A 12,795-nucleotide genomic window follows, 5' to 3' on the forward strand; every position below is an offset into this window, starting at 1 on the left:
GGTTAAAAAGGGGCATGTACAAGGCGGAACGTGAAGCTGATTCAGCTGCGCACACTTGTAGGAAGTCTCTGATTTATAAAGCAAAGATTGCGTACGGTGTCCGTACGCAGGGTTTTATAAATCTGAATATTTTTTGGCGCACGCAAAACTTGGCTTTTGGGCGTACGTACACTTTCAGTAACGATGCCATGCACAGTTTTATAAATGAGACCCCTGGAGAGGAGTAGGAGGAGGGCAGGTGAGAGCAGCCTTCTCTCTTCTTCCTACTGTCTTGTATCGTTCAACCGCTGGTGCTCTAGCACTATGTTCTCTCTGCCTCTCCCTCCATCGCTCCCGTCTATATCTATTATCCCAACAGATCGCCCTCCATGTCACATATATACTGTGTTTGTGTGTGTAAAAATCATTCTTCATCTAAAAGTTAAAAATAAACCTTTAGAAGTTCAGAGATAACAGGACCATCCCTATCTCTCTCATGTGTCAGTTTCTTTTTCTAATGCACATGTTTGTGTGCATATAAGGGTCTGTGTGTGTGTGTGTGTGTGTGTGTGTGTGTGTGTGTGTGTGTGTGTGTGTGTGTGTGTGTGGGTGTGTGGGTTTGTGAGAGAGAGGGAGTTTGACTGCGTTCCAGGCTGTTCTGGGTCCATGCCCATATTGGGGCATTAGAGTCATCTGTGATGTAACGCGTCCATGCAGCCTGTCCTTTTTACTTTCCCATCTCCCTGCGTTGTGATTGGTCCAGGCCTGGTCCTGCGGGCCCAGAGGGGGGGGGGGGGGGGGGGGGGGCGGAGCCAGAAGAGAGAGAGGAACAGGGGAGAGAGGCAGCGACCAGAGCAGCAACACTCCTCTACAGCTGGGACGGAAGAGCCTGGACCAGGAGACACCAGGCCAGGAGCAGGTCTCTCTGGGGCAGAGAGGAGCAGGTCCAGGAGCAGGCCCAGCATCAGCAGGAGCAGCAGGAGCAGGAGGGACAGGTCCAGGAGCAGCAGATCGAAGGGGCCTCCTTAGGCGCAGCGCAGAGCCGCAGGAGCACGTCGATGAGCAGCAGCGTCTAGTCGAGGCGCGACAGGTGGACTTCCGCAAGCTCCCCGCCCCCCACGGGCCCCCCTGACAAAAGACCCCCGCCCCCAACGAGCCCCCCAGCCTCAAGACCCCCGCCCCCCTCCCCCCACCACCCATGGCCTTCAGAGCCAACCTGAAGGGGTCAGGGGTCAAGCCCCGGCCAGAGGAGGAGAAGAAAGGCCCCCAGCAGGTGGACTTCAGGTCCATCCTGGGTAAGAAGACTACCCCCAAGAAGGAGGTGGAGAACACCCCCAAGAAGGAGGTGGAGAACACCCCCAAGAAGGAGGTGGAGAACACCCCCAAGAACGGAGAGAAGGAGGCCAAGAACTGTGTGGACGCAGGAAGAGGAGGAGGAGGAGGAGCAGGAGCACCTGACTTCAAACAGAAGCTGAGTAATATCAACGTGTTGGACGGTCAGAAGCTCAGGCTGCAGTGTTGCCTGCTGACCTCTGACCTCCGTGATGTCAAAGTCACCTGGACACTGGACGGGAAGGTCATCAAACCATCCAAGTTCATCGTCCTGGCTAGCGAAGGTGACACACACACACACACTCACACACAGCAGTCATACACACACATACACACAGTCATGTAAACATAAATATGTGCCTACCTAAATACAAAGACTGATGTCTAATGATTTCATCGATATACAGAGCTATATACAAGGATATGTGTTTGTGTGTGTGTGTTTGTCTAGGTGTAGATGTGCGTACACATAAACACACACACAAACGCACGGATAGCTAAGTTGAAGTCCAGTAGATTCTAGATGCTAATGCTAGCATTCTAGATACTAGTCTTTGTGTTGAGGACAGACAGACCAATCAACTCTTCATTACCATCTGACGGAGTCATGGTCAGACATGACAACTGCCAAAGGCCTCCATGTTGGCTCCATGTGAGGGCTTAGCAACTTTGAGTCTATTACACCTGGTCATGGTGTTGGCTTGTTGCCTTGGGTTGTTGCTGGTGTACATATTGTGATGCCATGTGATGGTATAGAAAGTAGATTGATGACTACTATTTGCTGCAAGGGATATATATATATATATATATATATATATATATATATATATATGTTTATACCACCTGCTACATATAATATACCTTGTTGAAGACCTTAAATAATAAAGTATATGATATGTAGCAGGTGGTTTATATGTAGAATATACCTTCTTTAATACCTTCTATAACAGGGCGTTTCACACTGATAGGAGGTATTGATATGAGATGTATGACATGTACTGTGTTGCAGGAGGGCTGTGCTCCCTGACCATAGAAAAGGCCCTCCCAGAGGATGAGGGACAGTATAAATGCCGCGTGGAGACCAGCTTAGGGAAGACCGAGACCTCCTGCATGGTCCTAGTGGATGGTGAGTACCACGTGAGCCTGACACAACTATACCATTCCCATGGTTTTATAACTACACATTTAAAAACAAATATAATACCCCCCATTGACCACCTGGGGCCCCCAGTACAGGAATATATGTTTGGTGGCAAACGTTTCTGGCCATTAACTCTATAAACTTGTTCATGACAGGACTCAATCTCAAAAAGACTCTCATTTTGTACAACATTATGTGTCTGGTAAAGAACACCCCTCCTTCATACCACCTAGGAAGATAGGAGTGATACAAATATCACAAAATAATATTTTCTCCTTTACTCCTCTCCTCCTCTCTTCTGTCCTCCTCTCCTATTCTCACTCCTCTCCTCCCCTTTACTCCCCTCTCCTCCTCTCTACTCTCCCCTCCTCCTCTCCTGACCTCTCCTACCCTCTCCTCGCCTCCTCTTTTCTCCTCACTCCTCTCCTCTATCCTCCTCTCTCCTGTCCTCTCCTCACATCCTCTCTCTTCTCCTACTCTCCTCTCCCCTTTCCTCTCTCCTCTCCTCTCATTTCCTCTCTTCTCCTCTCCCGCCAATCCTCTCCTCCTCTCCCCTCCATTCCCTTCTCTCCTCTCCTCCTCGCATCTCCTCTCCTCCTCTCCCCCCCTCATTTTTGTCCTCTCTTCTCTCCCCTCTCCTCCTCCCTCCTCTTTTCCTCCCCTCACCTCCTCTCTCCCCTCCTCTCCTCACCTGTCCTCTCCTCCCCTCTCTACTTTTCTCTCTCCTCTGCTCTTCTCTCCTCCTCCTCTCTCCTCCTCCTCTCTCCTCCTCTGTCCTCTTCTCTAGACCCAGAGGACAGTACTCTAGCTGACAGGAAGAAGAACTCAGGCCCAGCGTCTGAGAGTGAGTTTCCAAACTATGCAGCCTCGCTCTCCTTTTGTCCCAATAAGGAGCTGCAGCTTGGAGCCGCTGCCCACTGCTGCGCTACCACACACACACGCGCACGCGCACACGCACACGCACACACACTCACTCGCTCACTCACTCACACATATATGTGTATACATGGGACACACCAGAATCGGCCATAGAAGTAGCATTGATTCCGGCTGCTTGAAAGTTCTATAACAAGCTGTGTAACTCAAGGAAACAGTGCTAATGTTTGCAATTTCATGCTAATTCTACCACAACGATGCTAACATTACCACGCTGATGCTGACATAACCATGGTGATTCGAGCATTACCACAGTAATGCTAACATAACCATGATGATTCGAACATTACCACGGTGATGTTAACGCTACCATGGTGTTTCTAAAATTGCCACAGTGATGCTAACATTACCACGGGGTCATCCCTATGTTCCCCGGGGTCCTATGTTCCCCGGGTTCTATGTTCCCCGTTTTTCCCAAAATGGGTCCCATGTTCCCCTGTAGCCATACATACCGGGGAGCATAAGACCCTTTATCGGAAAAGCGGGGAACATAGGACCCTTTTCTGGGAAAAGGGTCCTATGTTCCCCGCAATCTATCAATCTTTAAAAATATTTAAACTCTGACGCGACATTCGCGTGATGACAGCCAATCGGCGTTCAACAGCGTGGCCACTGAGTGACATGTGTAACGTAACAGCCAATCAGCTTTCAACCGGCCAACTCCGGGGTGAACTGCATTATTGAGGATAAAGTGATTGTTGCCGTTTGCGACTCCCGTAGCTCTTTATATGATAGTATATAATATAATATAATTGTATAATAATATCACGGCCAAAAGCTCTGTGCGCCTCCCTCTTCCACAAAAGGTAAAGACATGCAATGGTAGTTATCGCGGCCGGAATTTGGCAGTAATGATATCGGGGAACATAGGACCCTTTTTGGGAAAAGCGGGGAACATAGGACCCTTTTAAAAAAAAAGGGTCCTATGTTCCCCAGTCTCATACAAAGAGGGGAACATAGGACCCGGGGAACATAGACACGCTCCCCATTACCACAGTGACGTTAAGATTAGCATAGTGAAGCTAATATTTCAATAGGAATATGAGTAGGACGTAGGTAGGTCTCTGCTGACAATGCTAGCACTGATACTAGAGTGGTCAAAGTCATAGTTTAGCGCGTATCTTGCATCTTATAACCTTTGTCATTATTATATTGTTTATATTGTTAATACAAGTTGTGTCAAATGTTCTGTGTTTGTGTGTGTGTGTGTGTGTGTGTGTGTGTGTGTGTGTGCGTATGTGTGTGTGTATGTTAGTCTTTTATGTAGTGTATAGCGTCATCGACATGTCACCGTGTCACCGTGCAGTCACCGTGTAATAACGTTACTTTTTATAAGGTGTGAATTTCAGTCTCGTATTCCAGTTATGTATTCATTCAACACGATGTATTCCTAGCTTTTATACTACCAAAATTACCAAAAAGCAGTGCTAGTGGTAGAGCAAATATTTGTACTTACTTATTTTTATCATATATTCATTTTCCATTAATCAAAATCATGGTTGCTCTGCGGTGCAACCAAGGAGCAGGTAGGGGTTAGACAGTGGATACAGAGGCAGGTCATTCATGAGCAGGTAGGGGTTAGACAGTCAAAACAGAGACAGGTAATTTAGGAGCCGGTAGTGGTTAGACAGTCAATACAGAGACAGGTTATTAAGGAGCGGGTAGAGGTTAGATAGTACAAATACAGAGACAGTGAGTGATGTGTCATTTTAGTGCGTTCAATTAACCCTGATCTACTCGGGTCCTCTTGTCTGTTCCTATCAACCCCATGAAAGGTATTCCTCTCTTTGCCCTCCTTTATTTCTCTCTCCTCCCCCTCCTCCTCTCTCTTCATCCTTCCTTTCTCTCTGTCCATCTTCCTCTCTTTATTCTCCTCTCTACCTATCCCTCTGTCTTTGTCTCTCTGTATCCGTGTGGTTTATGTGTATGCGTATGTGTGTGGTGTGCGTGTGTGTGTGTGTGTGTGTGTGCTTCTCTCTCTCTCTCTCTCTCTCTCTCTCTCTCTCTCTCTCTAACTCTCTCTCTCTTTAAATGTTAGGGTGCGTGCGCTGCTCCATGACCATACATGGTGTGGAGGACTCCCTCATATGCACTCTCTCCTTCGCACATCTTCCCCAGACTGGTGCCACAGGCCCAGCATGCTACATGTAGCCTAGCATGCTACATCTAGCCTACATTTAAATTTAAATTGAGGGAATTTTGTAGACGCTTTTATCCAAAGCGACTAACAAAAGGTACATTTGTCAGATGAAAGAGAAACAATAATATATCTTTGTCGGTACAGTAAGGATGTTCATAGAGCCAAGTGCCAAGCACTAACAATCGCTAGGCTAACCCGTTCCCCATATACAACAAAAATAGCAATGTTAAGATGCTACATGATGCTATTTTCAAGTGCCAGGGGGTCAAATGGGAGAATTTAGGTAGGTTTGAATACCAGGTGTGCTGCAGCGTTCTGGATACGCTGCAATGCTTTGATCACGGAGGCAGGGAGTCCAGCCAGGAGCGAATTGCATAGTTTAGGCGGGAGACGACGAGCGTTTGGACCAGGAGCTGAGCAGCTTCCCTTGTGAGGAGGGGAAACCAGCGGATGTTGTAGAGAGCAAATCTGCAGGATCGGGCCACCACGGGAATGTTCGTCGTGTAGCATAACGTGATGATTGTATGAGATGAGTGGGAGTAAATGTCCAGTATTGCACCAAGGTTTCACACGTTTTGTGATTGAGATACCACAATGTCCTCGACAGTGAGCAGTAGGTCTATGTGAGGGCAATCTTTCCCTTGCACAAGGAAGAGCTCAGTCTTGTTGAGTTTAAGCTTCAGGTGATGGGTCATCTAAATGCTGATGTCTGCCAGACATTCTGAGATCAGGGTGTTGTCAGAGGAGGGGGAAAAGAGGAATCTCTGAGGAATCCAAACCATATGATGTGATGACAGCACAAGGATATGGTATATAGGGAGAACAGAAGGGCTCCCAGTACAGAGCCTTGAGGGACACCAGTGTCAAGAGTGAAGGGTTTGGACAAGGAACCATTCCATGTGACCTTATAGGTGCATCTCAGTGGAATGTGCAGTCTTGAAGCCTGACTGATGAGGGTCAAGCAGATTGTTTTGTTAGCGATAGGAGGACAGTTTTGGAAAGGAATGAAATAAGAGATATCGGTCGGAAGTTCCGGATGTCATTGGTGTTAAGCCTATCATGTTACATCTAGCCTAGCCTGCTACATTGATCCAAGCATTTAGCATTTATCCTAGCATACGACATGTAGCCTAACCTTCTACATATCGCCTAGTGAGCTACATTGCTACTTATCGTTGTGTTGTTATTGTGTTGTTATTGTGTTGTTATTGTATCGTGGTGTTTTGTTGTAGCTCACTCTCTCTATCTTCAACAGGCTGGGGTCACAGGCCTAGCATAGTACAGTTAGCATAGCATGCTACATGTAGCCTAGCATGCTTCATGTTGCCTAAATCTAGCTTAGTGAGCTAAAATTGTGCATTGTTGATAACTGCCCCATGACTTAAGGACTAAAGACTCAGGTGGCCCCTGGAGAGAGTGAGGGAACTGATTGGTTGAGAGAGATAGAGTGTAATAAATGGTGATAGAGAGTGATGGAGGGTGACAGAAAGTGATAGAGAGTAATAGATATGGTGATAGATAGTTCTGAAAAGTGCTAGAGAGTAGTATAAAGAGTTGTGGGTTAGTGTAGAGAGTGAGGGTTACTTTTTCAGCCGGCAGGGTCGCATGGCTCTGAGATGGAAAATAAATACTGGAGGAGTTATATCCTGGATTCCTTCAGGGAGTATTTTTAGAATGTCCATATAAGGACATGAAAACCACAGACACTCGACCAAATAGTATGTACTCCTACGTCCCTCTCTCTCCCTCCCTGCTCCCTTCTCCTCCCTCCACTCCTCCTCCTCCTCTCCCTCCCCAATCCCCTCCTCCTCTCCTCCTCTTCCTCCCCCTTCACCTCCTCCTAATCACCCGCTCCCTCCACTCCCCCTCCTCCTCTTCCTCCCCCATGCCCTCCTCCTCTTCCTCCCCCCACGCCTCCTCCTCTTCCTCCCCCATCCTCTCCTCTCCCTCTCCTCCTCCTTGGTTGCTATACTTCAGTATATGGCTCCAGATATGTCACCGCTCTTAAAGACACAGAATACAGAGATCAATACTACCACTACTACCACCACTACTACTACTACCACTACTACTACCGCAACTACTACTACCACTACTACTACCACTGCCACTACTACCACCACTACTACTACTACTACTACCACTACTACTACCGCAACTACTACTTCCACTACTACTACCACTACAACTACTTCTGCCACTGATAGTACTACTGCTACTACTACCACTACTATGACCACTACCATTACTACTTCCACTACTACTACCACTACAACGACCACTACTACTGCCACTATTGGGATAAGACACATGATTCATGTCAGATGACCAGTCCAGCAGGTTTAATCAGACTGTTGTATCTCTCTGCAGGTGAAGCCCGGATTAAGAAACCAACAACGAAGACCCCTCCTAAACAAGGTACGGTCTGTGTGTCCGTACCGCCGTGAGGAGGGGGTGTTGGGGTCAGGGTCTGGAGCTGCTGTACTGAGCTGCACGGTGATCTGGTCAGGGCTGGGGACTCCAGATACAGGAGCTGTGGCACTGCGTTACCAAACTGCATTGCTACAACATGTCGGTGTCAGGGAGAGGCACACAGACACACATAAAATAATACTCACATACTCACCAACCCTAGTGTGGTAAGAGTATCTGAGCAAGAGTGTCTGAGGAAGACACCTCAACCTACCCCAACAAGCTGTGACAAGAGTGTGAGCCTGTGTGTGAATGGTTGTAAGTTGCTTTTGAAGGTCTGCTAAATGCCCTCCTTGCAAAATGCAAACTTGTGCATGCCGGATTTTTGTATGTGTGTGTGTGTGTGTGTGTCTGTGTGAGTGTGTGAGTGTGTGTTTTTACTGTGTGTGAGTTTGTTTTTCTGTGTGTGTGTGTGTGTGTGTGTGTGTGTGTGTGTGTGTTAGTGTTGGCTCGTTCGTTCGCGAACCGGTTCGAATGAACGAGTCTTTAGAACGCACAAACCGAACCGGTTCGTCTCTCTCGTTCGTTCGGTCGTCTTGTTCACCATTCGATTCCCCGGAAACTCGACTGAACGAACGAACGAGTTTCCGGTAGCACTAACTCCACCGAGTCTGACTGACTCAGCTGAGAACCGTGCAATGGCGTGCATTCCATGATGCGATTCACCGTTACCGGAAACTAGGCTGAATCGTGAGCGACTCCTCCACGTTCAGTCGAGTTTCCGGTGAATCGATTCACCGGAAACTCGACTGAACTGGGAGGAGTCGTTCACGAATCGTATGTTCGTTCAGCCTGGTTTCCGGTAGCGGTAAATCGCATCATGGAATGGACCCCATTGCACGGTTCTCAGCTGATTCAGTCAGACTCAGTGGAGTTAGTGCTACCGCAAATTCGACTGAACGAACGAACGAACGAACGAACGATTCGCGAACGACTCCTCGTGGCGAACTGAATCGCGCGAACTGGGTCACGGAAACGAATCATTAAATCCACCAGTAGTGTGTGTGTGTGTGTATGGATTTGTGTGTGTTAGTGTCTGCATATTTGTGTGTGTGTGTTTCTGGGTTGTTTCTCTGTATGTTGTTAATGCGTGTGTGTGTGTGTGTTTGTGTGTTTCTGTTTTGTTTCTCTGTATGTGTGTGTGTGTGTGTGTGTGTGTGCGTGTGTGTGTGTGTGTGTGTGTGTGTGCGTGTGCGTGTGCGTGTGTGTGTGTGTGTGTGTGTGTTCAGCCCTTCCTCCTCAGATCCTCCAGTTCCCAGAGGACATGAAGATCCTAGCCGGGGAGAAGGTGGAGATCAGCTGCCGCTTCTCCGGAGCTCCGCCCTTCAGCTGCACCTGGCTCAAGTTCAGGAAGCCGGTAGGACACTGATCAATACTCATCACTAACCAAATGATCAATAACTTATCAATAACCAAATTATCTATACTCATCAATAACCAAATGATCAATACTCATCAATAACCAAATGATCAATAACTTATCAATAACCAAATTATCTATACTCATCAATAACCAAATGATCAATACTCATCAATAACCAAATGATCAATAACTTATCAACAACCAAATGCCCAATAACTTATCAATAACCTAATGCTCTATACTCATCAATAACCAAATGATCAATTCTCATCAATAACCAAATGATCAATAACTTATCAATAACCAAATGATCAATAACACTAAAACAAAGTAATGATTAATCAATATCTAATATGAATCAATAACTAATATGAATCTATAAATAATATGGATCCATAAATCATCTCCAACTATTGATTGATCCGGTTCCTCAGATCCAGCAGGGCGCCGGGGGGGTGAGCATAGAGAGCAGCGACAGCAGCAGTCAGCTGATCATCGCCTCGGGCCAGCAGGAGCACTGCGGCTGCTACACCATCGAGCTGAAGAACAGCTACGGCCTGCGCCAGGCTGCCCTCAACCTCACCATCGTGGGTAAGACCTGACCCTCACCTTAACTAACCCTCACCTTAACCTCCCCATCGTGAGTAAGACCTGACCCCTAACCATTAACCCTCACCTTAACCTCACCATTGTGGGTAAGACCTGACCCTTAACCATTAACCCTCAACTTAACCATTAACCCTGCCCTAAACCTCCCAATCAAAGGTAAAGCCTGACCCTTATCTTAACTAGGGATGGGCATGATTAATCGACGATCGACTAATTGATCGTTAAGGATTTCGTCGATTACGTAAATTTTTCATCGATTAAACTAATGCAGTGTGCAATTAAACATTTAACCACAACGTGGGCAATATTTAAATTTGCGGCTCCTCCCCCGCAATAAACATCCCGCTTTGAACGGAGAACTCTTTACGCCTAGCAGCTATAAAAAGCGATAAAAACTATAAAAACTACAAAATGACTATTAATCAGTCCCTCCAGAAAAATGCGGCGTTTTTTTGTGATTTATGCGGCCAAAAATCCTTGATTATGCGGCACATTTTCTTAAAAAATGCAATTTTATGCGATGAAATTATGGGAACTCGCGAAAGAATGCGGGAACTTGCAAAAAATGCGGGAACGTGCGAAAATTTGTGGTTTGAAAAAGAGGGGGAAATAGTGATTCCCCCAACACCCTGTTCTCACTAGGCTATTACCTTAATGTAAAGAGTCATTTCTTATTACTTTCTGAAAAACAAGCATACTACATCACAGAAAGTGCTCTGAATATTTACAATTTACAATTTGACCTGACGAGCTGGCTGTCGCCTTGCATGGTTGACTCTGCCGTCTGTGTGTCAATGTGTGTATTAAACGATGTAAGTCGCTTTGGATAAAAGCATCTGCTAAATGCCCTAATTGTAAATTGGAATATTTAAGTTCTAGTCTTGTTTTATTTGAGACCTTAAAACATGGCTCAAACTTACAAAACATTGAGTACAACTTCTGTAGCTTTACAAAAATAATCTGCTAAAACTTCTGTAAAAATGAATAAATAAAATATAAATAAATAAATGTTCCTGTTTTACAGAGGAAGCTTTTCAAAAGAGTAACAAAAAAGTGCAATCTTACAACTGTAAAGTTGAATCAACTCATTGAATGAAACTACAACAGTCCACTGTGAAAATGAAAACTAACTGCAGCCTCTAACACTAGCCAATCATTCCTCATCCTCATCCTCCATCCCCTCTCCCTCAACGTCCATCTCCTTAACCATCCTTGCATGTTTGGCTGCGGCAAAGTGGTTTTCCAGCGTTGACTTCCGCCTGTGGTCCAACACGCAGTTGCACGGAGTGCAAAATAATTTGCCCCCACTGTGTAACAATCCGGGAAACTGCTTTGCACGGTCTTTTGCACTTATCTTTGTTGGCAAATTAGACCGCTTCATCTTGCCTTCGTCGCGGGGTTTGCGATGACGTTAACGTCGCCTAATTACGTCACTTCATAACGTTCCCATGGCAACAGGGGGAAATGGCTGCTTTTTTCGCGGAAATTGGCAGTTTATGCGGTGAAAGTGCAGCATATTTGAAAAAATGCGGCCCCCGCATGAATATGCAGACTTTAGGCTGATTATGCGTTGAATTATGCGATCGCATCATCGCGTTTTTCTGGAGGGACTGATTAATGCAGGCTATGTGGAAAATGCGCCGACTTTGGCTCAGCCTGACTCCGCCCTCTTCCGCTACATAGCTAAGATGGCTGCCGTTGAGTACGAAAAAGTGTACGTCGCCACACACTTCGCGATTTGACCGTTTTCAGTACACTTATTTTCGCCCGATCTGAATCGGAACGCCCTACGTACTCTTAGACTAGTAAGTACGGATAGTATGGATATTGGAACACGGCGATGTAATCATGAAGCGGACGAGGCCACGGCGAAGTCTGGTGTGGGACCATTATGATTTAAAAAATGACTTCTTGGGGAGCACTATAGGCCTACCACTCAAGGCGAGGTTAGCATCGAAGCAGAAATAAGGAACTTTCTGAGCCCCTGGATTGTTCAAAGTTGTTCCCCCGCCTTGCCAAGTTAGCACGGAGGTATTTGTGCATCACGGCAACGTCGGTCCCCTCAGAGCGGGTGTTTTCGGCGGCTGGACTTACTGTCACCAGGCTGCGGTCGCGTCTGACCCCAGAGCATGTCAACATGCTCATCTTTCTGAACAAAAATCCGTAGACTGGTTGGTTAAGTTATAACATGATTGTTTTTTTGATATTATTATTGTTATTATTTTGGGAAGAAACTAGGGTTGTGTTTATTTTTTGTTATGTTTATGAGCACCGGCATCGAGCTGCATGCTCCGTTGCTTAGAGCAGAGTAGCGCATAACTATTGAACGGATCTGGTTTAACTGAGTTGTTCATCTAATAATAAAGATCCCAATGAGGAAAACACGCTGCATTTGTATTTTCATTTCATTTTGAATATAAATATATTTTTTAATTTTAATGTAAAATATTAACGATTAATCGACTAATTGATCGTTAATTCTCCAGACGATTGACTAAGACAACTTAATCGAATGCCCATCCCTAATCTTAACCATTAACCCTCACCTTAATCTCGACATTGTGGGTAAGACCTGACCCTTACCTTATCTCATCCTCACCTTAACCATTAACCCTGCCCTCAACTTTACCATGGTGGGTAAGATCTTAAACTTAATCTAGCTCTTACCTTAAGCATTAACCCTGCCCTTAACCTCACCATCGTTGGTGAGAACTGACCCTTACTTTAACTAAACGTCACCGTAACCATTAGCCCCTCCCTCAACCTTACCATGGTGGGTAAATCCATTACCTTAATATATCACTCACTATAACCATTAACCCT

At 46.0% G+C, this 12,795-nt stretch overlaps 1 protein-coding gene across 1 annotated transcript in view; it reads left to right on the forward strand.

Annotated features, from left to right (window-relative positions):
- Positions 1 to 814: 814 nt before the first annotated feature.
- Positions 815 to 12,795, forward strand: part of mylkb (myosin light chain kinase b) — an 81,624-nt gene continuing 69,643 nt past the window's right edge. The window contains exons 1-6 of the mRNA XM_060074660.1: positions 815 to 1,595; positions 2,321 to 2,437; positions 3,240 to 3,296; positions 7,899 to 7,946; positions 9,230 to 9,357; positions 9,798 to 9,954. Of these exons, the coding sequence (XP_059930643.1) occupies positions 1,178 to 1,595; positions 2,321 to 2,437; positions 3,240 to 3,296; positions 7,899 to 7,946; positions 9,230 to 9,357; positions 9,798 to 9,954 (925 nt within the window). The 5' untranslated portion in view covers positions 815 to 1,177. The remainder of the gene's footprint in view (positions 1,596 to 2,320; positions 2,438 to 3,239; positions 3,297 to 7,898; positions 7,947 to 9,229; positions 9,358 to 9,797; positions 9,955 to 12,795) is intronic.

Source organism: Gadus macrocephalus, chromosome 16, assembly GCF_031168955.1.
Source record: "Gadus macrocephalus chromosome 16, ASM3116895v1".
NCBI classification, from domain to species: domain Eukaryota; kingdom Metazoa; phylum Chordata; class Actinopteri; order Gadiformes; family Gadidae; genus Gadus; species Gadus macrocephalus.